Below are 26,119 nucleotides of genomic sequence, written 5' to 3'. Positions count from 1 at the left end.
AGTGGTGGTGAGCACGGTGGCTGGTGGCGAGCACAGCGGCTGGTGGTGAGCACGGTGGCTGGTGGTGAGCACGGTGGCTGGTGGTGAGCACGGTGGCTGGTGGTGAGTATGGTGGCTGTTGAGTGCGGTGGCCGGTGGTGAACACGGTGGCCGGTGGTGAGCACGGTGGCCGGTGGTGAGCATGGTGGCTGGTGGTAAGCATGGCGGCTGGTTGTGAGCACAGTGGTGGTGAGCACGGTGGCTGGTGGTGAGCATGGTGGCTGTTGAGTACGGTGGCTGGTGGTGAGTACAGCGGCTGGTGGTGAGCACAGTGGCTGGTGGTGAGCACAGTGGTGGTAAACACCGTGACCGGTGGCGGGCACGGCGGCCGGGGGAGGGCATGGCGGCCGGGGGTGAGCACAGTGGTGGTGAGCATGGTGGCCGGGGGTGAGCGTGGTGGCTGGTGGTGAGCATGGCTGCTGGTGGTAAGCACAGTGGTGGTGAGCACAGTGGCTGGTGTTGAGCACAGCGGTAGTGAGCATGGTGGCTCATGATAAGAATGGTGGCTGGTGGTGAGCCCAGTGGTAGTGAGCACAGCGGCTGGTGGTGAGCACGGCGGCTGGTGGTGAGCACGGCGGCTGATGGTGAGCACGGTGGCTGGTGGTGGGCATGGTGGGGTGGTGGGCGTGGTGGGCATGGTGGGTTGGTGGGCATGGTGGGGTGGTGGGCATGGTGGCTGGTGGTGAGCATGGCTGCTGGTGGTAAGCACAGTGGTGGTGAGCACGGTGGCTGGTGTTGAGGACAGCGGTAGTGAGCACGGCTGCTGGTGGTGAGCACAGTGGCTGGTGGTGGGCATGGTGGGGTGGTGGGCATGGTGGCTGGTGGTAAGCATGTTGGGTGGTGGTGGGCGCGGTAGCTGGAGGTTTAGCATTGCGGCTGAATGGCAGAAGCAAAGGCCCAGAGGTAGAATGAGTGTGGCAGGTGTGAGGGGAGGGGAGCAATGTGGGCATAAGCCCAAGGTACTGAGTGAGCCCAGCTTCTCTGGCCGTGGGGAATTAATCAGCAAGGGTCTTGTGTGGGTCTGAGCAGGTAGGTCCAAAGCCGGTGGCAGGGTCTCAGCCTTTCCCCCTTGGAGTGTGGGGGAAAGAGCCATTCCCCAGGCCTCAACCCCGGCCACGTTTCCATAGCAACTGCTGGGTCCTCTAAAGAAACATGCTGATGCCCCTGCAGTCACATGACAGCCATGTGGGAGACTGGGGACCTCACCTTCCCCACCTCCAAATCCTTTTCGATTCAATCAACAGACTCTCTTAGGCCCAGTGGTGAACAGGTCTAGCTCCCCAGAGAGGGGCTCCCAGGTCCCTGAGGGCAGCCGAATGAGACCTCTTTTTTTTTTTTTTTTTTTGTGCTTTAGGTGAAAATTTACAGCTCAAGTTAATTTCTCATGCAAAAATTTGTGTACATATTGTTCTGTGATATTAGTTGCAATCCCTATAATGTGACAGCACACTCCCTCTTTCCACCCCGGGTTTCTTGTGTCCATTCAACCAGTTCCTGTCCCTTCCTGTCTTCTCATCCTGCGCGGAGACAGGAGCTGTCCATTTGGTCTCGTGTATCTGATTGAACTAAGAAGCACTGTCTTCACAAGTATTACTTTATGTTTTATAGTCTATAATCTTTGTCTGAGGAGTGGGCTTCTGTAGTGGTGGGTCTCATACAATATTTTTCTTTTTGCAACTGACTGATTTCACTCAGCATAATGCCCTCCGGATTCATCCATGTTGTGAGGTGTTTCGAGGATTCATCATTGTTCTTTATTGTTGTGTAGTATTCCATTGTGTGAATATACCATAGTTTATTTATCCATTCATCTGTTGATGGGCATCTAGGTTGTTCCATCTTTTTGCTATCGTGAGCAGTGCTTCAATGAACATGAGCGTGCATGTATCTGTTTTGTGTGAGGGCTCTTATTTCTCTAGGATATATTTCAAGGAGTGGGATTGCTGGATCATATGGTATTTCTATTTCTAACTTTTTAAGGAAATGTCAGTTGATTTCCCAAGTGGTTGTACCATTTTACATTCCCACCAGCAGTGCATAAGTGTTCTGCTCTCTCCACAACCTCTCCAGCATTTATTATTTTGTTTTTTGGATTAGTGCCAGCCTTTTTGGGGTGAGGTGGTATCTCATTGTAGTTTTGATTTGCATTTCTCTAATGGCTAATGATCGTGAGTGTTTCCTCATGTATCTTTTAGCCCTCTGAATGTCATCATTGGTGAAGTGTCTATTCATATCCTTTGTCCATTTTTTAATTGGGTTATTTGTCTTTTTGTTGTTGAGGTGTTGCAATATCTTGTAGATCTTAGAGCTTAGACATTGATCGGATTTGTCGTAGCCAAAAATTTTTTCCCACTCTGTAGGTTGTCTTTTGGTGAAGTCTTTCGATGAGCATAAGTGTTTCATTTTCAGGAGCTCCCAGTTATCTAATTTGTGCATTGTTAGTTATGGTTTGTATTCTGTTTATGCCATATATTAGGGCTTCTAGCATTGTTCCTATTTCTTCTACCATTATCTTTATCGTTTTAGATTTTATATTTAGGGCTTTGATCAATTTTGAGTTAGTTTTTGTGCATGGTGTGAGGTATGGGTCTAGTTTAATTTTTTTACAGATGGATATCCACTTATGCCAGCACCATTTGTTAAAGAGATTGTCTTTTCCCCATTTGAAGGACTTTGGGCCTTTGTCAAATATCAGCTGCTCATAGTTGAATGAGTTTATGTCTGAGTTCTCAGTTCTGTTCCATCGGTCTATGTATCTGTTGTTATACCAGTACCAGGCTGTTTTGACTACCATGGTGGTATGATAGGTTCTAAAATCAGTTAGTGTGAGGCCTCCTGATTTGCTCTTCCTCTTCAGTAATGCTTTACTTTTCCGGGGCCTCTTCCCTTTCCATATGAAGTTGGTGATTTGTTTCTAAAATTTCATTAAAAAATGTCATTGGAATTTAGATCCGGATTGCATTGTATCTGTAGATTGCTTTGGGTAAAATTTACATTTTCACCACGTTGAGTCTTTCTATCCATGAGCAAGGTATGTATGTTTTTCCACTTATGTAGGTCGCTTTTGGTTTCTTGCAGTAGTGTCTTGTAGTTTTCTTTGTATAGTTTTTTTACATCTTTGGTTAGGTTTATTCCTAGGTATTTTGTCTTCTTGGGGATTATTGTACACGGTATTAATGTGGTGATTTCCTCTTCGAAGTTATCTTTGTTGGTGTAGGGGAATCCAGCTGATATTTGTATGTTTATCTTGTATCCTGATACTTAGTTGAAATCTTCTATTAGTTCCAGTAGTTTTCTTGTGGATTCTATGGGGTTTTCTATGTATAAGATCATATTATCTGTGAATAGGGATACTTTTACTTTTTGCTTACCAATTTGGATGCCCTTTATTTCTTTTTCTTGCCTTATTGCTCTGGCTAGGACTTCCAGCACAATGTCGAATTAGAGTGGTGATAAAGGGCATCCTTGTCTGGTTCCCATTCTCAAAGGGAATACTTTCCGACTCTCTCTATTTAGGATGATGTTGACTGTTGGCTTGACTCATCCCCTCCCTAGTTAAATCCCCATTCTAGAACAGTTATTGGGAGAAGGCACTGCTTAACCCAGAGAGGTCCGGCATTGATGCTGACTTTCCTGCCCTTGGGAGTTGGGGGAGAGAGGGAGCTGGGCATGGGGAATCCCAGCTGCAGAGCCAATGCCTCATCGCCACTGTAGCCACACAGCCTCTGGGGGCCAGGCCTCAGTGCAGCAGCTTGGGGACATGTGTCCAGAGCTCATAGGTAGCCAAGGGGACTGTGGGATAGACAGAGGACTGTAATGGGAAGTGGAGCCAGGTACCCCTGGGTTCGAGTTTCAGCTCTCACACTCTACCTCTTGACCTTGGGCAAATCTCTGTACCTCTCAAACCTGTTTCCCCAACTCTAAGATGGAAAAGTCAATGCCCATCCCACAGGTTGTGGGGAGGATACAGTGGGCTCATGGCTGGTGGCCAGAGGACTTGATCCCGGTCTCTGCAGGTATTGCCAAGGCCTGTGAGCAGAACCTGCAGAAAACTTTGCGGTTCGGCGGCCGTCTGGAGCTCCCCAGCAGCATGGAGCTTCGGGCCATGTTGGTGAGTGAGGATGGAAGGATCAGATGTACCCTGCCTAGGCTGCCCTCGTGTGCACATGATCTGCTCAGGACCCCTGTGCACACACACACCCGGGACCCCTGGGCTTGAGGAATCCTGAGGACCCAGCCTTTCATCCCTCCCCAAACCCCAGGCTGGCCGAAGTTCCAAGAGACAGCTCTTTCTTCTCCCTGGAGGCCTTGAACGCCATCTCAAAATCAAGACATGCACAGTGAGTGAGGGAGTGCTGGAGGTTCCTGCAGGCACGTGCTTGAAGGGCTCTAGGGGTAGGGGTGGGCTGTTGATGTGCTGAGCCCCTCTCAGACTCTCACACAGCCCCTTGAGGCAGGAACTATATCTCAGGAGAGCAAGCTAAGGCTGGGAGAGATTAGGTCTCCAGGTCAGGGTCACAGACAGATAAGATTGTCCTTAGGCAGAGTTCCAACCTAAAGCTCTTGGCCTCAAAAGTCTTTGCCTGCTCAAGGCTGGTGTTCAAGCTCTTAGAGGTGAGGCGCTCTGCACTCAGCCTCCTGGGACCGCAGCCATTGGCCCACCCTGCACACCTGGTCGCTCCCTCCTGCTCTACTCTAGGTGGCCCTGGATGTGGTGGAGGAGATTTGTGCTGAGATGGCTCTGACGTGCACCGAGGCCTTCGATGAGTATGTCATCTTCGTTGTCACCAACCGAGGTGAGTGCCAGGGAGACTGAGCATACTGGGCTCATTCGCACCGCCAGGCTTGACTGCTGGCCTGGATCAGATGACACCTCTTCCAGGAAGCCCCTGATCCCTGTGTTAGCTGACTGCTGGCCTGGGTTAGATGCCTCTAATCCCTGTTAGTTGACTGCTGGCTTGAGTTAGATGCCTCTGATCCCTGTGCTAGTTGCTGTGTCTCATGCAGGGCCAGCACACGGTAGGTGCCATGCTCTTGTTCCCAGGGGACCTCAGGTGCTCTAGAACTGTAAGATAATAAGATAAAACCAGGAGGCTTATGAGGACAGAAATGTATTGTCTCATAGTTCCGGAGGCTACAAGTCAGCAGGGCTGTGCTCCCTCCAAGGCTCTGGGGGCAGACCCCTTCCTCGTCTCTCCCACAGTCTGGCAGCCCAGGTGTGCCTTGGCTGGCAGCTGCAGCATCACTCCTTCTCTGCCTCCTTTCACATGGCTGCCTTCCTTCTGTCCCGGCACTCACTCACCCTTCAGATTGGATTAGGGCCCACCCTACTCTGGTATGACCTCATGTTAACTTAACTGATAACATCTTCAAAGAGCCTATTTCCAAACAAGGACTTCGACCTGCCTTTTTGGAGGACCCAATTCACCCCACCCCCACATGTCTGTCAGTTTGTTGTACTGTGTGGGCTTGTGTGTTGCTGTGATGCTGGAAACTATGCCACGGGTATTCAGATACCAGCAAGGTCACCCATGGAGGACAGGTTTCAGGTGAGCTTCCAGACTAAGACAGACTAGGAAGAAGGACTTGGCAGTCTACTTCTGAAAAGCATTAGCTAGTGAAAACCTTATGAATAGCACCAGAACATTGTCTGATATAGTGCTGGAAGATGAGCCCCCCAGGTTGGAAGGTACTCAAAAGATAACTAGGGAAGAGCTGCCTCCTCAAAGTAGAGTCGACTTTAATTGGTGGTTGGAGTAAAGCTTTCAGGACCTTCATTTGCTGATGTGGCGCAACTCAAAATGAGAAGAAACAGCTGCAAACATCCATTAATAATCAGAACCTGGAATGTATGAAGTATGAATCTAGGAAAATTGGAAATCATCAAAAATGAAATGGAATGCATAAACATCGATATCCTAGGCATTAGTGAGCTGAAATGGACTGGTATTGGACATTTTGAATCGGACAATCGTATAGTCTACTATGCTGGGAATGACAACTTGAAGAGGAATGGTGTTGCATTCATCGTCAAAAAGAACATTTCAAGATCTATCCTAACGTACAACGCTGTCAGTGATAGGATGATATCCATACGCCTACAAGGAAGACCAGTTAATAGAACTACTATTCGAATTTACGCACCAACCACTAAGGCCAAAGATGAAGAGATAGAAGATTTTTATCAGCTGCTGCAGCCTGAAATTGATCAAACATGCAATCAAGATGCATTGATAATTACTGGTGATTGGAAAGCGAAAGTTGGAAACAAAGAAGAAGGATGAGTAGTTGGAAAATATGGCCTTGGTGATAGAAACAATGCCGGAGATCGAATGATAGAATTTTGCAAGACCAATGACTTCTTCATTGCAAATACCTTCTTTCACAAACATAAACGGCGACTATACATGTGGACCTCACCAGATGGAACACACAGAAATCAAATTGACTACATTTGTGGAAAGAGACGATGGAAAAGCTCAATATCAGTCAGAACAAGGCCAGGGGCCGACTGTGGAACAGACCATCAATTGCTCATATGCAAGTTCAAGCTGAAACTGAAGAAAATCAGAGGGAGTCCACGAGAGCCAAAATATGACCTTGAGTATATCCCACCTGAATTTAGAGACCATCTCAAGAATAGATTTGATGCATTGAACACTAGTGACCGAAGACCAGACGAGCTATGGAATGACATCAAGGACATCATCCATGAAGAAAGCAAGAGGTCATTGAAAAGACAGGAAAGAAAGAAAAGACCAAGATGGATGTCAGAGGAGACTCTGAAACTTGCTCTTAAACGTCAAGCTGCTAAAGCAAAAGGAAGAATTGATGAAGTAAAAGAACTGAACAGAAGATTTCAAAGGACCTCTCCAGAAGATAAAGTATTATGATGACATGTGCAAAGAGCTGGAGATGGAAAACCAAAAGGGAAGAACACAATCAGCATTTCTCAAGCTGAAAGAACTGAAGAAAAAATTCAAGCCTCAAGTAGCAATAGCGAAGGATCCTACGGGAAAAATATTAAATGACGCAGGAAGCATCAAAAGAAGGTGGAAGGAATACACAGAGTCATTATACCAAAAAGAATTAGTCGACGTTCAACCATTTCAAGAGGTGGCATATGATCAGGAACCGATGGTACTGAAGGAAGAAGTCCAAGCTGCTCTGAAGGCATTGGTGAAAAACAAGGCTCCAGAAATTGATGGAATGTCAAAAAAAAAAAAAAAATTTTTTTTTTTTCAATTGAGATGTTTTAACAAACAGATGCTGGGCGGGAGGTGCTCACTTGTCTATGCCAAGAAATATGGAAGACAACTTCCTGGCCAACTGACTGGAAGAGATCCACATTTATGCCTATTCCTAAGAAAGGTGATCCAACCGAATGTGGAAATTATAGAACAATATCATTAATATCACACGGAAGCAAAATTTTGCTGAAGATCATTCAAAAACGGCTGCAGCAGTATATCGACAGGGAACTGCCAGAAATTCAGGCAGGTTTCAGAAGAGGACGTGGAACCACGGATATCATTGTTGATGTCAGATGGATCCTGGCTGAAAGCAGAGAATACCAGAAGGATGTTTACCTGTGTTTTATTGACTATACAAAGGCATTTGACTGTGTGGATCATAACAAATTATGGATAACATTGCAAAGAATGGGAATTCCAGAACTCTTAATTGTGCTCATGAGGAACCTTTACATAGATCAAGAGGCAGTTGTTCGGACAGAACAAGGGGATACTGATTGGTTTAAAGTCAGGAAAGGTGTGCATCAGGGTTGTATTCTTTCACTATACCTCTTCAATCTGTATGCTGAGCAAATAATCTGAGAAGCTGGACTATATAAAGAAGAACGGGGCATCAGGATTGGAGGAAGACTCATTAACAACCTGCTTTATGCAGATGATACAGCCTTGCTTGCTGAAAGTGAAGAGGACTTGAAGCACTTACTGATGAAGATCAAAGACCACAGCCTTCAGTATGGATTGCACCTCAACATAAAGAAAACAAAAATCCTCACAACTGGATCAATGAGCAACATCATGATAAACGGAGAAAAGATTGAAGTTGTCAAGGATTCCATTTTACCTGGATCCACAATCAACAGCCATGGAAGCAGCAGTCAAGAAATCAAAAGATGCATTGCATTGGGCAAATCTGCTGCAAAGGACCTTTTTAAAGTGTTGAAGAGCAAAGATGTCACTTTGAAGACTAAGGTGAGCCTTGACCCAAGCCATGGTATTTTCAATCACATCATATGCATGTGAAAGCTGGACAACGAATAAGGAAGACCGAAGAAGAATTGACGCCTTTGAATTGTGGTGTTGGCGAAGAATATTGAATATACCATGGACTGCCAAAAGAAGAAACAAGTCTGTCTTGGAGGAAGTACAGCCGGAATGCTCCTTAAGGGCAAGGATGGTGAGACTGCGTCTTACATACTTTGGACATGTCAGCAGGGATCAGTCCCTGGAGAAGGACATCATGCTTGGCAGAGTACAGGGTCAGCGGAAAAGAGGAAGACCCTCAAGGAGGTGGATTGACACAGTGGCTGCGACGATGAGCTCAAGTATAACGATTGTAAGGATGGCTCAGGACTGGGCAGTGTTCTGTTCCATTGTGCATGGGGTCGGTATGAATTGGAACCAACTCGACGGCACCTAACAACAACAATTCACTCCATAACAATCCCTCCATGGAGGGACCTCTGTCCACTGAGCACTGCCTGCCCTGATCTGCCCTCTTCTTTCTTTGTGTAAGAGTCTGCTTGGCCTGCAGACTGGAAGCTCCTGGAGGACAGGGACTTGCTCTGAAGCCTCCCGCTACTCTTCGAGCCTGCTTGGTGCTGTCTGGGCCCACGGACTTGCAGGAGGATGCTGCCCCTGCCCAAAAGGAGTCTGCATCCTGGGGAAGGTTTCCCTTCATTGGCCCTGGGTCCTGGAACCCAAAGGTCCAAACATTTTTCCTGCCTCTCAGGCCTTAGCAGTGACTGCTGGAGCCCCTCCTGTGGCTTCACCAGGCCCTTCCCTATAGGTCCCAGTACCCTGGGGGAACTTCATGCAGCCTAGGGCCCTGTCCATCTGCTGCCTGCGTACCCTAGACCATGGCCTTGCCTCCTGTCTCCCAGCTGGTCAACTCCAGCCACCTCCAGCCAGCTCCCCCACTGCTACCAGTGCCCCTGAACTGTGTGACCATGTGCTCTCAGCCCTGCCTTGCCAGAGCCCAGAGTCCATCTAAGACTTGGGGGCAATAACAAAACAGTCTTACTGATGGATGCTTATTTAGCAGATAGTATGAAAAAAAAAATTTTTTTTTTTATGTACCAGTCACAGTTCAGAGCACTTATTTCTATAAACTTTTTTATCCTTGTAACAACCCTATGAAGTGGAGACTGTTATCAACCCTATTTACAGATGGGGAAACTGAGGCCCAGGGAGGTTATATTAGTCTACCATGGCTGTTGCAACAAATTGCCACAAACTCAGTGGCTTGCAACAATGCAGACTTACTGTCTTACAGTTCTGGAAGCCAGACATCCTAAAACCAAGGTATTGGCAGGGCTGCCTTCCTTCTGGAGGCTCTAGGAGACAGTCTGTTTCCTTGCCCTTTCCAGTGTCTAGAGGTAGCCTGCATGCTTTGGCTCATGGCTCCTTGATCCATCTCTATCTTAGTCATCTAGGGCTGCTATAACAGTAATACCACAAGTGGATGGCTTTAACAAACAGAAATTTATTCGCTCACAGTTGAGGAGGCCAGAAGTCCCAATTCAGAATCTCTAGGGGAAGGCTTTCTCTGTCAGCTCTGGACGAAGGACCTTGTCTCTTCTGCTTCTGAGCAGTCTTCATGTGGCTTTACATCTCTTACCTCATCTCTACTTGCTCTGGTGTTTAATCTCTCTTATATCTCAAAAGACACTGACTCAGGATACACCCTTACACCCTACACTAACCCTGTCTCATTAACATAACAAAGACAACGCATTCCCAAATAGAATTATAACCTGAGGCATAGAGGTTAGGATTAACAACACATATTTTGGGGTGACACAGTTCAGTCCATAACAATCTTCAAAGCCAGCAGTGCCGAATCTTTAAATCTCTCTCTCTGACCTCTGCTTCCGTCCTCTCATCTCCTCCTCACCTTTTCCTCTGACTCTGACCCTTCTGTCTCCCTCTTACAAGGACTCCTGTGAGTACCTGGGCCCACCCAATTAATCTCCTCATTGCAAGATCCTTAATTTAGTCACATCTGCAAAATCTCTTTTGTCATGTAAGGTCACACATGCACAGGTTCCAGGGATTAGGACATGGACATCTCTGGAGGCCATTTTTCACCCTGCCATAGAGGTTAGGTGACCTGTCTGAGGTCACACAGTCAGGACTTGGACTCTTACCATCGTCCCCCAGCCCCTTTTTTTAGTCAAGTTCTACTCAACATGTGGGGCGATTGGTAGAAATGCCAGTTCAGGAAAGAAAAATTTAAGCCTCCCTCACAAACCTACTCATTGCCCTCCCGACCCCACTCCCACCCCCCACCAGGTGCCCTGTAAGGGGTCTCTACTGAAAGTTGTGCAGAAAGGCACCCCCTTGGTCTCATGATCTGAGGCCTGTTGTGCTTCTCCTTGCCCCCAGCCACCTCTGGAAGGGGGCTGGGCTTTCTCTGAGCTTAACCGGGTACTTTCCCAGGCTGGGGCAGGCTGTCCTCAAAGGTATTATTCAGGTCTCTCTCTTGGGAGAAATGGAGCATTACTTGTAGCTTTGAATTGGAGCAACTCCCGTCTGGGGTCATCAGCATTTCAATAAACTATCCCAGGCCCCTTACTCCCTAAATACCTACTCCTTTTTAATGGAAACCCTGGTGGTGTAGTGGTTAAGTGCTACTGGCTGCTATCCAAGAGGTCAGCAGTTCAAACCCACCAGGTGCTCCTTGGAAACTCTAGGGGCCAGTTCTACTCTGTTCTATAGGGTCACTATGAGTTGGAATGGACTCAACGGCAGTGGGTTTGGTTTGGTTTTTGGTTAATGAGAAACAAGTCCCAGCGAGGGGAGGGGCGAGGGGCAGTGACTTGCTCAGGTGATGCCTTGCTGAGTGGCTGGTTGGAATCTGCACACGGGCTCAGCCCCGGTGGGTGTGTACACACACACACACGTATGCCCCACGCAGCCCTGCTTCCCTCCTCTCTGCAGGCCAGCACGTGTGCCCACTCAGCCGCCGTGCCTACATCCTGGATGTGGCCTCAGAGATGGAGCAGGTGGATGGCGGCTACATGCTCTGGTTCCGGCGTGTGCTCTGGGATCAGCCGCTCAAGTTTGAAAATGAGCTGTATGTGACAATGCACTATAACCAGGTCAGCATCTGCAGGCTACTCTGCTTCTCTAGAACCTGCTGGGCTCCCCTAGGCCTGTGAGATCACACTCCCCAGGCTTGGTGTTTGAGGCCTTCGTGATCTGGTCCCCGCTGACATTTCTAATCCTAATGCCTCTGCTCCCCTAAATGGTCTCCTCAGAGTAGTCAGAACTGTGTTACCCTCGCTGCCTAGTTTCTGGGCCTTTGCACATGCTGTCACCTCCACCTGGCTGCCCTTTCCTCATCTCCGGTGATTTAAGCCCTCTCCATAAAGGCACCTCTGAAACAGTCCCTCTTCCATGCAGCTGTCTCTGGTTTCCCCTTCCCTCCAAATTTCTTCCTGAGCAGTGTTTTACTAGTATTGTTATTTTTGTCTTTGTACTATTCCCCTTTGAGACTTGGAAGTCCTCTCAGTCAGGATCATGAATTTTACAAAATCTTGGTTCTTCCCTTCTATGCCAAAATTTGTGCAAGCCCTTGGACTGAGAGCAGGGGTTTTTGTGTAACTTGTACCATCTGCTTCAGCAATTCCAAGTACAAAACACAGTCACTTACCTTTTGTGGCCACATGGTGTCACTGTTGGAGATCAGGCCTGTGCAGTTTGGTGCACTGCTGCTCAAACTGTGGTCTGTGGATTGACAAGCTGCATCTCCTGGGAACTGGTGAAGATGCAAGTTCTGAAGTCCTACCCCAGATCTGCTGAATTAGAATCTCTGGGGGTGTAGCCCAGTAATTTGGCTACTTTTTTGTAGTTGTTGAGGTAGAATTCACATAACATAAAATTAACCATTTTAAAGTGTACAATTCAGTGGCATTTAGTACGTTCATAATGTTATACAACCATCACCTTTATCTAGTTCCAAAATAGTCTCATCATCCTGAAAGGAAACTCCTTACTCATAAAACAGTTCCTCGCCATGTCACACCCCTCACTCCTTCCACCAGCCCCTGGCAGCCATGAATCCAATTTCTATCTCTCTGCGTTTACCAGCAGTCAGTCCTAAGAAGCCCTCTGGGTGACTTTGGGGTGTGTCCATGTTTAAGAGGCACTGGTCTAATAGACATTTCTCCACGCTGCACTGGTACTGCTCCACTTTTACCACCCCAAACCCTGCTCAGGACACTGTAGGGGCTCACACATGGGCTTCAAGGCCACAGCTCTCACTGCTTACTTCACACCCTCTGGCATCGTTCCCTAACGCCCCAGAAGGTGATAGGCCATCTTACCCCAGAAGTGGATGGGGCTGATGTGATTACAATCATATCTCTAGGTGCCCAACAGCTGAATGACTCAGGGGTGCCCACCTGACAGCCCCTCACCTGTGCTCCTCACAGGTCCTGCCTGACTACCTGAAGGGCCTCTTCAGCATGCTGCCCAGCCGGCCCAGCGAGCAACAGCTGCAGCAAGTGTCCAAGCTGGCCTTACTGCAGCACTGTACCAAGGACCACTTCTACCTGCCCAATGTGTAAGCACTGCCTACCAGGCTACCCACCCACCTGTCAGCTGGAATGGAAAGGCACTCCCGCCCTCTTCCCCCGACATTTCTCAACCTGCTTATCCCCAGGCCTCCCATCCTCCCCTCTTGCACCAGTGAGGCTGTCTGGGAAGGGGCTGTCCTGGCCTTAGGGCTGAAGTCCCCCAACTCGTGTATGATCTGCAACTCCCTCTCCCTTTTCATGACAAGTTGCTTCTGGCCGGTATTAATAGCTCAGAGTAAATGTAATGATACAAAAGTTTCAGGACATGCACGCCCTGTGTTCCAGGACATACACGTGGCTGTGCAGCAAGATTTAGCCACAGATATGTTCATGGTGGCATTGCCAAAGACAGTATAGTACTGGAATCAATTTCAATATCCAACAATAGGGGATTAGTTAATTAGTTAGGAAAAAATAACTATTTAAAAAAAAAATTTTAGAAAAGATTTTGCATATTTCTTTACTGCCTGGCTTAATAGAAGACAGCTGGATTCTCAGATCTGCTTTTGTGTTCAGTCCGTTGTGTCATGTAGCCTCCAGAAAACTCCACTGTACACTCCTGAGAGAAAGAGTGAACACAGCAAATCACATTTCCTAGTGTTATTATGAAAATGGCTCTGACCTCCCAGACCGTCAACTACACTTTGAGAAACAGCGGTGTAAATAACAGTAAATGAAATAATGTGTGTACAGTGTATATCCCAGTGCGTATAACACAGTGGAGCCCTGGTGGCATAGTGGTTAAGAGCTCGGCTGCTAACCTAAAGGCCAGCAGTTCAAATCCACCAGCCACTCCTTGGAAACTCTATGGGGCAGTTCAACTCTGTCCTATAGGGTCGCTATGAGTTGCAGTTAAGTTGATGGTAATGGGTTTTGTAACACAGTGAGGGCTCAATATGTAAAGCCTTTCTATGTTATAACTTTAAGTGAAAAGAGCAAGATAAAATCCTGGATAAAAATACTTGTTGAGTTCTAATTTTTTTCAGAGCACCCTGTGTGCTTGATCTCAGCTAATCTTCCCAATGGCACACAGTTTTCCCCTTTTACAAAGGTGGAAAGTGAGGCTCAGAGACGTTACCTGGCTTACCCAGGTTTACCCAGCTAATAGGTGGGGAACCAGGATCCAAACCTGGGGAGGCCAGACCCCAACTGTGTAAAGACCAGAGGAAAGATGTTGCCTGGGGGATCTCTCTGTGAGGGGCTCCCTGACTTTCTCCCAGCCCTTCCTCATTCTGTGGCCCAAGGCAGCCAGGACAGGCTGGGCTGCTGTTGATATTTTCTAGATGTCCAGAAAGGGATAGAGGCTGCCTGAGAAGGCCAGGGTATATCAGAGAGAGGCTGAGATGGGCTCTCCTGCACCCTGCTCTCACCAGCCCAGCCCACCTTGCTGGTTTCTCCACCTGTGTGCTTCTCATCCTCTGGCTTGAGCTTCTCCTCAAGGGCAGGAGCTACAAAGGACAATTCTGCCTTGGGTACGGGTGCTGGCTGCCTGACTCCCTCAGCCGCTGTGTGACCTTGGGCTGGTCAGTGAACTCCTCAGAGCCTTAGTTTCCTTATCTGCAAAACAGGGATGCTAGTGGTATGGGCCACAGTTATTGAGCATCTGCTACATGCCAGGGCCGTGTGTGAGCACTTAATTATGCCGACCTTCAGCCATCCACAATCCCCAGTGTTGAGTCTTTGAGGGAGGTGATGGGTGCTCAGAGAAGGTTTTCCCTCCTTACCTAGGTGGGAGGTCCGGGAGTACATTCCAGCCCAGCTCTACCACACAACAGCCGGCTCCACCTGGCTCAGCCTGATCAGCCAGCACTGGCAGCAGACACAGGCACTTAGTCCCCACCAGGCCCGCGCCCAGTTTCTGGGTAAGAGTCCTGGGCTGGATGTTGAGAGCACAAGGGCTTGCTGGGGTCCTGGAGGATGGGGGTGTGGAAGGGTATTCCATGGCAGAGTCAATGAGCAAAGGATGGAGGAGGGATGGTGTGGAGTGGTTAGAGGACTGCAGCCAGATCTATGAGAGAACTGGAATTCAAACCCCGGACTTTACCCTGAGGGCACTGGGCAGCCCTGGAAGGACTTGAACAGGGGGAGGGGTCCATTCAGGTTTACACCTGGAAGACAGAAGCTTGGAGGCCGCTGTAGGCTTCCAGGGTGAAGATGGAGGCAGAGTTTGGGATGGAGTCCCAGGGACAAGAAAGGTGGATGGGGTCAAAAGATACTCAGGATGAAGAACAGACATGGCTCTGGCTCCATGAGAGCTACTGCTGGGGAGGGAAGAGGCTAGAGGAGGGCCCCACTAACCAGCTTGAGCTCCTTTGAGGAGTAGGGTCACCAAGCAGGGGACACCAGGGAGGGAGCAGATGTGGGGAATTTGAGGGCTTTTGGGTCACTGATGTATGGTCTGGGCTGGAGCGCCAAGAGTCCTGAGTGAATGGAGATCTTTGTATCCCTGGGGGTGGGAAAGCCACCACGCACAGTGGTGCAGGCAGAGCACTGCACAAGGGCTGTATCTGGCTGAGCAGGAGGGGGCCTGGGTCCAGTTCACTGAGGGCTGGGGCTGCTCAGAGGAAGGTGCCCCTAGAGAAGGCGTCATTTTCCTTTGCACAAGGGTATTTTCAGTGCCAGCTGAGCACCCGCCTTGGGGTGGGCCTGGGCATAGAACGCTGGAAGCAACAGAGAGGAGAGGAGCTATGAGCAGGGATGGAGGAAAAGGCCAGACTGAGGGCTCGCTCCTGTGTCAGGTGCAGCCAAGGGAAGAGGTGGCTGTGGCTGTGAGCCCGTCCAGTCCGATAACTGCTACTCCGTCTCCCTACCCCAGGCCTCCTCAGCGCCTTGCCCATGTTTGGCTCTTCCTTCTTCTTCGTCCAGAGCTGCAGCAACATGGCTGTGCCAGCTCCTTGCATCCTTGCTGTCAACCATAACGGCCTCAACTTCCTCAGCACCGAGACCCATGTGAGTGGCCTCAGTCCGGCACCACCTAGCACCCCTTCAGGGGGCCAAGATCACCACTTCCCCACTGTGTGACCTCGGGCCAGCCTCTTCCCCTCTCTGAGCCTCACTTTCCTCCTCTGGAAGACAGGGATGATAGGCAGGCCCACCTCTTAGGTCTCTTTTGAGTCAGCACTCATGTGGGACTGTTACCCCTTTCTTAGATCCTGTCCCCAGAAGCAGCCCCTGAGACAAGCATGGCAGTGGAAGTGGTTTATTTGGAGGTGATTCTAGAAAACCCTCACATGAGGTAGTGACAGGTAGGGATGGGGTCAGTAAAGGGTGTGTTTACCAAGCAAGTCACTGCTGTGGGCAACTGGAGCGCTGGCTGGCTGGAGTGCTCTGGGAGACAGTGTGGAGCGTACCTCTGTATTACCTCAGCTGAGGGGGAGATCATCGCAGCAATGGGGTGTTGCCCGCCATTTCCCCAGCTGTCATTAGCCCAGGGCTCCTTCCTAAAGTATTAACTCTACATCGGGCTTGCTCAGCGTGTGGTCTGAGATGAGAAATAAAGCCTCCTGACAAAGATTTAAAAGTGTTCACAGGAGGCAGCTCTGATATGTAGAGGTGAAGGTCAGGATGCTGGTGGCATCTACCACACCCCTGGACTCCAGTGTTTAAAACAGGGCCTGGCAGCGTGCTAAGGCATTATCAATGTTGGTTCTACCCGTTTCACAGGTGAGGAAACTGAGGCCTGGAAAGGTAAAGCAACTTATTCAAGGTCACACAGCAAGTCACTGGGGAACTGGTACTCGAACCAGGGTCTCCTGCCTTCTATGGAGCTGATTTGCAGAGGAGGGGGAAGAATGGTTGAGAGCACTGGGCCATGGGGGAAGGTACCCAACCCACAGCCTGTCTGACCCCCTCCCCTGACTCCCAGGAGCTAATGGTGAAGTTCCCCCTGAAGGAGATCCAGTCAACCCGGACCCAGCGGCCCACGGCCAACTCCAGCTACCCCTACGTGGAGATCACACTGGGGGACATGGCGGCCCAGCATACCCTGCAGCTGCAACTGGAGCAGGTGCGCCCAGCCCTGGCCCTGAAGCCTCGCTACTCAACCCCGCACTCGTTCATTCAACCTGCGTTCACCAGGGTCAGGTCCTGGCTGTGCTTCCAAGGAGCATGCAGTCCAGTGCAGGCAGACCCAAACCCACAGCACACACACCAGTCATTATGGGGGTCTTCCAGGGAAGCATCTTGCTAGAGGAACCACAGGAAAGGGTCCAGGTTGTTTGCAAAATAGTGAGAACTGGGCAGGGCCTGGGGATGCACAGCCAGGGCAGGGCAGATCTTGAAGGGCCTGATGTCAAGCTGAGGATCTGGGGCTTTCCTCTGAGGGGACTAAGGAGCCACAGAGGGCTGGTGAGAGGGAGGGACACAGGAGGCTTGAGGAGGTTCACTGGAGCTACGGCATGGAAGTTGGATTATGAAGCCTAGGACTGAGGGTGGGTTGGTGGGGTCCCCATGTGACAGACAGGGAGACTGAGGCCTGCCTGCCCTGTACCTTCTCATCAACTGTGGTGGCTCCTTAAAAGGCAAGGGTCACCTCTGGGCTCCTGTCCAAGGCTTACAGCTAGGAGGGAAGGGAGGTAGGACCCCATCGTAGAGATGGGGTTGAGGCCCAGAAGAGGGGCAGAACTGGGGCTGGAACAAACACTGTCTACCCTGTCTAGCCCCCGCATCCCACCTGGAGATCTGGGCCAGCACCCTTTTAGGCCCCCCTGGGAAGGGCTGATTTCCCAGAGCAAGAGGGAGAGGCTTTCACTTCCCCAGCCCTGCAACTGGGGGCAGAGCCAGAACAAAGACCCCTCGCCCCTTTGAGAACCTATGATTCCAGCTCCCCCAGTCTGCTTCCCTTCATGCTTGTTCTGCTCCCACCAAGGGGCACCCTGATCCTTGATTTATACCCAGGAGCATCAGGCACCGGCTGCCCTGAGCCCTCCCCTCTGTGTTCCCCCCAGGTGTTCCCATGTCATCTTCCTACCTCCCTGGCCTCCTCTCCAGCAATTCAGTCTGTCTGCTTAAGCTATCTGTCTCCCCTCCAGAATGTCAGCCCCAAAGGACAGGGCAATGTCGCAGTGCCCGCCCCATGTCCATGGACATGGCTGATGTGGAGCAGATACCTGTTGGATGGTGGATGAGTGAGTGGAGGTCTTTCTAGCTCCTCCCCTTCCTTGCAGCCTCCTGACCTCTTTATGCTGCCACCTCTCTCTGCCTTTGGCTGGTGTGTATCATTCACTCACTCACTCATTCATTCAGCACAGAACTCTGAGCATCTCGATGCAGCAGGCCTTGCACCAGCTGCAGGGTACCGAGTGACCTGGGACCTCTGCCCTTGCCTCTGCATCAGCTGCAGGGGTGCTGAATTGCCGGAACCCTCGGCCCTCAGGCCTTGTCTCTGCACCAGCTGCAGGGGTGGTGGGTGACCTGGACCCTCGGCCCTCAGCCCTTACCTTCACAGAGCCCCCAGTCTCATGGGAAGATGGGCATGAAGGAAGCTCTGGAATAAACTGCAGTCAGTGCTGGGAGGGCGTACAGGGGACCTGTGCTGGCTGGGAGGTCATCAGGAAGGGCTTCCAGGAGGATGTGATGTCAGAGTGTAGTGGCCATTGCAGCCAACAAACGTGGGTTTCTATCCTGCCTGCCTCTGACAGTCTGTGTGAGAGGATTTTGAACCATCCCTGCTTCTTGGTGAGCCTCAGTTTCCACAGCTGCCACAATCCCACCAAGACCTGAAACACAGCTGGTATCGGGCAGGCATTGGATTGGCTGGAGGGAAGGAGCACCCCATACGCACACAGAGGCACATCTAGGTTCCCCGATCTAACTAGCCAAGGTGGCCCTCCAGGGCTGGAGCAGATGCAGCAAACCTCACCAAAGAGCAGTTTAGAGTGTGGCCTTGGGCATTCTACCTCCTGGGTTTAAATTCCCGTACCTGCCAGTTGTGAGATCTGTGGCAAGTGGCTTCCTCTCTCTTGGCCCATTTCCTCACCTGTGGAATGGGAGTATAATCACGCCTGCCTCATAGGGACACTGTGGGGATTCAGTGGGGACCATGCCTGGGTTTGGTCTGAGACCCACACTCCCAGACTGGTTTTCACCTTTCCCTGCTGCCTTTCCCCAACTGGAACCCTGGGGCTGGGTCCTGACTCCTTCTAGGCTGTTCTGCCAGGTGGTAACCATGGCAAAACATAATCAGAAACAGTGACCTTGTATTGATTGGATTAATATTAAAATTTGAAACCTAAAGGATTTATACATAATGAAATCTCATTCAGTCATCACAACAGCCCTGTGAGGCAGGCCCTAGTAAACTGAGAGCCTACAGATGAGGAAACTGAGGCTGAGGGAGGCGAAGTGACTGGCCCAGGACTACCCAGCTCGCCAGCCCAGAGCCAGTGAATGCACTTGCCTCCCTTCCCCCACCCCCTGCCCCTGACCAAGTGCTGGCCCTTCCAGCCTGTGCTTGACCTTCCTGCTGCCCTGCTCCTCACACTCCTCCAGGGCCCTGGGGAATGACAGGCTCGGACTCTAATTGTCTCCTGCAGGGTCTAGAGTTATGTCGAGTGGTGGCTGCCCACGTGGAGAACCTTCTCAGTGCCCGAGAGAAGCGGCTCACACTGCCCCCCAGTGAGATCACCCTGCTCTGACTGACTCTGGCCTCCAGCTGCCCTCTGTCAGAAGACCTGGGGTCTGTAAGGGGCCAAGACTTGGGGGAGGCCAAGAGGAGGCAGGAGGAGCTACCCAAGTCCCCAAGACCCGTTGAGGACCAATCTAGAGTTGAGGTGGAGTCACAGCATGCAGCGAACAGGAGGAACTTCCAAGGGCTGCCTCATGTTACAGTTAAACAGAAGGCAGGACTGTGGGGCCTCCTGCCACATACTCGCTGCAGCCCTGCCTGAACACCCACTGGTGGCAGGGAAGCCTTACATCAGTGGCCTAGATGAACTGGACTTTGCCTGTGGTTTACTCAGGGTCTGATGTGTGAATCTGCTTGGACTCCACATCCCAGCCCCCGATATCCTCCTCAGGTTACTGCCTTGGACTCCCTTTCAGCCTGGAAGTGTGACCCTCGGTTGTTTCTGTGCAAATAAATAAAAGGTATACCCAGCAGCCATTTCCTCCAGGGTGTTGCTAAGTGGCTGGGATGCAAGCCCAAGGGAAGAGGCAGGAGTTGAGGCCGTTGTGCCCCTGACTTACTGGCCATGAACAAAGCTTCCTGCAGAGCCCTTACTACTCCCTACAGGTCCCCACTCTCTACCCCTTAAGTGGCCCCAACACCAGGCACTCATCTCTGGACGGGCCATACAAGGTTCAAGAGTGGTATAGTGAGCACTGCTGGTGGGAATGCAAAATGGTACAACCATTTTGGAAAACAATATGGCACTTCCTTAAAAAAAAAAAAATTTTTTTTTTTTTTTTTTTTTAGAAAGCTAGAAATAGAAATACCATTTGATCCAGCAATCCCACTCCTAGGAATATATCCTAGAGAAATAAGAGCCATCACACAAAGAGACATATGCACACCCATGTTCACTGCAGCATTGTTCACAATAGCAAAAAGATGGAAACAGCCTAGATGCCCATCAACAGATAAATGGATAAACAAACTATGGTACATACACACAATGGAGTATTACACAATGATAAAGAACAATGATGAATCTGCGAAGCATGTCACAACATGGATGAATCTGGAGGACATTATGCTGAGTAAAATAAGTCAATCACAAAATTACAAATATTGTATGAGACCACTACTGTAAAAATGCATGAACAGGTTTATACACAAAAAGAAACAATCTTTGATGGTTATGAGGGAGGGGAGGGTTGGGGATGGAAAAACACTTGATAGGTAAGTGGTAACTTTGGTGAAGGGTAAGACAGTACACAATACTGGAGAAGCCAGCACAACTTGTCCAAGGCAAGGTCGTGGAAGCTCCATAGACACATCCAAACTCCCTGAGACACTGAATTATTGGGCTGAGGGCTGTGGGAACCATGGTCTTGGGGAACATCTAGCTCAGTTGGCATAATATAGTTTATAAAGAAAATGTTCTATGTTCTATTTTGGGGAGTAGCATCTGCGGCCTTAAAAGCTTATGAGTAGCCATCTAAGATACTCCACTGGTCTCATCCCACTGGGAGCAAGGGAGAATGAAGAAAACTAAAGACACGAGGGAAAGATTAGTCCAAAGGACTAATGGACCACAACTACCACGGCCTCCACCAGACTTGAGTCCAGCACAAATAGATGGTGCCCGGCTACCACCACTGACTGCTCTGACAGGGATCACAATAGAGGGTCCCAGACAGAGCTGGAGAAAAACAGAACAAAATTCTAACTCCAAAAAAAGACCAGACTTACTGGTCTGACAGAGACTGGAGAAACCCCAAGAATATGGCCCCCAGACACCTTTCTAGCTCAGTAATGAAGTCACTCCTGAGGTTCACCCTTCAGCCAAAGATTAGACAGGCCCATAAACCAAAATGAGACTAAAGGGGCGCACCAGCCCAGGGGCAAAGACTAGAAGGCAGGAGGGGATAGGAAAGCTGATAATAGGGAACCCAAAGTTGAGAAGGGAGAGTGTTGTCATGTTGTGGGGTTGGTAACCAATGTCACAAAACAATATGTGTAATGTTTAATGAGAAGCTAATTCTGTAAATCTTCATCTAAAGTAAATTTAAAAAAAAAAAAAAAAAAGAATGGTGTAGTGAAAGAAGGGAGAAGTCTGGAAAAGGACTTCCCAAAGAATGGGACATTGGAGCTGGGTTTTGAAGGATGAGCAGGAGTTTGCTAGGAACAGATAGAGGTGAGGGAGATGAACATTTCAAATAGAGGCTTGGGCCAAGACTTAGAAAAACAGTAAGTCCAGGTGGGTGTGAGAGATCCAGAGCAGAGGTAACCAGGCCCCAGGGTGCCTGGCCAATTGTGAGGGAAAACAACAGAGGAGGAATGACCAATTGTCAAAGCCTGAGACAGGCATACTCATGAAGGCCTTGGGTCCCAGATGGGTGTGATGAGAGGTACCATGATACTTGGGCACTCACAAGTAACAGGAAGTACCTCATTACTGCCCCATATGGGACACGGGGCTGGGCCCAGTCATGTTCCAGCATCCACATACCTCCCTTACTTCCCCCCTGTCAGGGATACCTCCTCCTGCACAGGAACCACAATCCTCTTAAGATAATCTTGGCCTGGTGGTTGAAGGCCGGGGTTATGGAGCCACAGAGGCCTATGTGGCCTTGGGTAAGTTGCTTGCCCTCTCTGAGCCTCTGCTTCCCTCTTTGTAAACTGGAAGCATTGACAGAACACAAAAGCTTTTGTTGTCATTATTAGGTGCCGTCGAGTCAGTTCTGACTCACAGCGACCCTATTAGGCAGAACGAAACACTGCCCAGTCCTGAGCCATTCCTACAGTCGTTATGCTTGAGCTCATCGTCGCAGCCACTGTGTCAATCCACCTCGCTGAGGGTCTTTCTCTTTTCCGCTGACCCTGTACTCTGCCAAGCATGATGTCCTCCAGGGACTGATCCCTCCTGACAACATGTCCAAAGTATGTAAGACACAGTCTCGCCATCCTTGCCTCTAAGGAGCATTCTGGCTGTAGTTCTTCTAAGACAGATTTGTTCTTCGCCAACACCATAATTCAAAGGCGTCAATTTTTCTTTGGTCTTCCTTATTCATTGTCCAGCTTTCACATGCATATGATGCGATTGAAAATACCATGGCTTGGGTCAGGCGCACCTTAATCTTCAAGGTGACATCTTTGCTCTTCAACACTTTAAAGAGGTCCTTTGCAGTAGATTTGCCCAATGCAATACGTCTTTTGATTTCTTGACTGCTGCTTCCATGGCTGTTGATTATGGATCCAAGTAAAATGAAATTCGTGACAATTTCAATCTTTCTCCATTTATCATGTTACTCATTGGTCCAGTTGTGAGGATTTTTGTTTTCTTTGTGTTGAGGTGCAATCCATACTAAAGGCTGTGGTCTTTGATCTTCATCAGTAAATGCTTCAAGTCCTCTTCACTTTCAGCAAGCAAGACTGTGTCATCTGCATAAAACAGGTTGTTAATGAGTCTTCCTCCAATCCTGATGCCCCGTTCTTCTTTATATAGTCCAGCTTCTCATATTATTTGCTCAGGATACAGATTGAAGAGGTATGTTGAAAGAATACAACCCTGATGCACGCCTTTCCTGACTTTAAACCAATCAGTATCCCATTGTTCTGTCCGAACAACTGCCTCTTGATCTATGTAAAGGTTCCTCATGAACACAATTAAGTGTTTAGGCAAGTGCTTTCTAGGTGATCACGGTTAGGTCCAGCATGAAATGCAAATGGATATCTGAAGTGGGGAGGGTCAGACATTTTAACTCTTACCAAAATTTTACTGTGTCAGGCACTGTACTTTACATGAACTAGAAGTAACCCATTTAATCCACAAAACACCCCAACAAGGTGGGCACTATTAGTACCTCCATTTCCTGCATGGGGAAACGGAGGCCCAGAGAGGCAAAGCGACTTGTCCGAGACAACACAACTATTAAACGACCTAGCGAAGATTCAAACCCAAGCAGGCTAGCTCCAGAGTCCAGGCCGTCTCTCATGAGGGAAGGGCTCTGGCTCAAGAGCACATAGTCAAGAGTGAACACATAGAAGCTTCCAATGGGGTGTCTGGGATGCAAGGGGCTGTCTCAATCTAGAGAAGCGGTGATTCCCATTTCTGCCTGGATGAGCAGAGCTGGGCTCTGTAGGGGAGGCTCCAGGACTTTATAAGGGTAGCAAGCTCCGTGCCATGTAGGTATATGAGTAGAGTCTGATGCCCTCCTGCTGTAGGGCAGCTTAGAGGCGAAAGTCGGCATCGAGCTTCTGAAGGGCCTGAGCCTCCACAGCCAAAACCCCCAACATGCAGGTGAGGGGCCCTGCCCAGGGGTTCACAGAGTGTGGCCCAGGCAGGACTGGTGCAGCAGCCAGGCTGCCTGGCCTTAGCCTTGCCCACTGGCCACCTTCTCCCTGCTTGCCTGCAGCTGCCTTCCTAGCACCCTCCCCCCACCTCCCAAGCCCCACCAGGCTGTGCCTGAAAAGGGCAGGAATGAAGTTTATTGCAGGCTTCATGCCTGCCCCATTTCCCCCTACAACTACTGCTGCTGCTTATTGGGATAAAGGTGGCCAGGTGCAAGTGCTTGAGGACTGCCAGGGTCCCAAGTGTCTGGGCATCCGCATCCTACAGGCCTTGTCCCGGCATTGCCAAGTCACCACACAACTCCCACCTTCCAACAGATACTGGTGGGACCCACTGTTTATAGATGGGGAAACAGGCCCAGGCTCAAGGTCAGTGATTTTCTCTGCTTAATGTTGTCATTAACTGCCATCCAGTTGGCCCCCAACTCATGGTGACCCCAGGCAAAAAAGAAAAAAATGCTGCCTGGTCCTGTGCCATTCCCATGATCAGTTGTGGATGGGACCATTGTGATCCATAGGGTTTTCACTGGCTGATTTTCAGAAGCAGATCTTTCTAGTCCACTTTGGATGCTCCGCTGAAACCTGTTCAGCATCATAACAATGCACAAGCCTTCACTGACAAACAGGTGGTGGCTTTGCACGAGGTAGAATTCTACCACTAAACCACCAATGTGCCCCCCCTTAATGTACCTGATCCCAATTTATCCTCACAGTCACCATGTGAGGTGAATACTCGTGTTGCCCCCGTTTCACAGACCAGAAAACTGAGGTTCAGAGTGGGGAAGTCACTTGCCATACAGCTCATTATATCAAGATTCAAACCCATGTCTGTCCGATCCCAGAGTCCATCCTTTTGTTCTGACAAACTAGGGTGTGTGGGTGGGGGTGGGTGTGGGTGTGTGTGTCGCTGGTTGGGAGCAAAAATAGCCAGGAAAGTGAGGCTTTAAGGCAACTGCAGAGACCATATCATGAAGGCTAAGATGCATTTCATCTCAGGCGGAATCTGGGGAAACGTGGTGAGTTGGTGCCCAAAGAATCAAAATTAAGGAGATGCGTGGACGGGAACTGGCATTCCAGCTGGAAGAAACAGCTTGGGCAAAGGTCAGGAGGTAGGACAAGGTATGTCTGCAGACCTGGCAGTGTAAGGGCGAGGCTGTGCTCAGTATAATAGAAACAGGGACGAGGAGACAAAGCCGGAGGGACTCTTGAACAAAGGCCTTGAACGTCAAACAAAGCAGTTGGATTTTATCCTGGGGAGCCATGGGAGGTTTTCAAGCAGGAACCCGTACTTCCTGGACCCGCTCAGCGCATTCCGCATAGCCACGCCTTTGCTCAGGCTGCCCAACTACACTACTTCAAAACTTTCGATTCCCGATAGTGATTATCTAAACTTCTGCCTTACATGCGCGCCTATTCGGGAAGCCCTGGTGGTGTAGTGGTTAAGTGCTACGGCTGCTAACTAAAGGGTTGGCAGTTCGAATCCGCCAAGCGCTCCCTGGAAACTCTATGGGGGCAGTTCTACTCTGTCCTATAGCGTCGCTGGGAGTCGGGATCGACTCCATAGCACGGGGTTTGGCTTTTTTGTTTCTTTATTCGGTCTCTTGAGTTTCTTTTCCCGTCGTAACCTGAAGAAGCGCCGCCATACGCGCCTCCAGTCCCGAGGAGCAGCACCGAACCCCGCCCCAACCCCGCCCCGCCCTACCCCCACCCCAGGCGCGCTCCCGAGGCTGCGCACGCGTCCACCGCCGCTGAGACGTGACTAGGGCAACGTCCGCTCCCGGCAGCAGCGGAGGCCGAAGGGTTACCACGGCCAAGCTTGTCCAACTTCTGCGGCGGCCGCCATCCAGGTTCAGAGCTGAGACTGGTGCTCTCGGCCCGCAGTTTGAAAAGTTCCCGCTGATTTCAGAAGTTTCCTTAAGCGTCCTGAGGGCTTTCCTCTGTTGAGGCCTCCCTTCAGGCACTTTCTTAGCCACCCATTTCCCCTTCAGGGGTCCTCGCCGCCATCCCCGCCCCCCGGTTAAGTGACGGACGCAGTAGCCACGACGACCGCTTGAGTGACTGGCAGGATTGCCAACAGACATCGGGAAGCTCCCGTCTGGGTCCGCCCGGCGCAGGGCCAGGGGCCCAATTAAAGGAGTGGAATCGCCAAAGGGGGCGGTACCGGGGCAGCCGAGGTTGTGGCGGTTCCCCGGTGATTGCTCGCTGGGGCTGCAGCTCTTACGGGTTTTCGGATGATGCCGTGACAGAGGATAACGACAGCGTGGACAGCGTGAGCGCACCCCTGCGGAGGGAAC

General features: G+C 50.0%; 1 protein-coding gene across 1 annotated transcript in view; it reads left to right on the top strand.

Moving 5' to 3' along the window:
- The window catches only part of MYO15A (myosin XVA), a 76,798-nt gene extending 57,126 nt beyond the window's left edge, over window positions 1-19,672 (top strand). The window contains exons 57-65 of the mRNA XM_064279385.1: window positions 4,056-4,150; window positions 4,302-4,379; window positions 4,739-4,835; window positions 11,232-11,392; window positions 12,728-12,858; window positions 14,600-14,733; window positions 15,687-15,820; window positions 16,737-16,877; window positions 19,405-19,672. Of these exons, the coding sequence (XP_064135455.1) occupies window positions 4,056-4,150; window positions 4,302-4,379; window positions 4,739-4,835; window positions 11,232-11,392; window positions 12,728-12,858; window positions 14,600-14,733; window positions 15,687-15,820; window positions 16,737-16,877; window positions 19,405-19,506 (1,073 nt within the window). The 3' untranslated portion in view covers window positions 19,507-19,672. The remainder of the gene's footprint in view (window positions 1-4,055; window positions 4,151-4,301; window positions 4,380-4,738; window positions 4,836-11,231; window positions 11,393-12,727; window positions 12,859-14,599; window positions 14,734-15,686; window positions 15,821-16,736; window positions 16,878-19,404) is intronic.
- The last annotated feature ends 6,447 nt before the right edge of the window (window positions 19,673-26,119 follow it).

Source organism: Loxodonta africana, chromosome 2 (assembly GCF_030014295.1).
Source record: "Loxodonta africana isolate mLoxAfr1 chromosome 2, mLoxAfr1.hap2, whole genome shotgun sequence".
NCBI classification, from domain to species: Eukaryota; Metazoa; Chordata; class Mammalia; order Proboscidea; family Elephantidae; genus Loxodonta; species Loxodonta africana.
The sequence above is the reverse complement of the archived record's forward strand: the minus strand, read 5'-3'. Positions and strand labels throughout refer to the sequence as shown.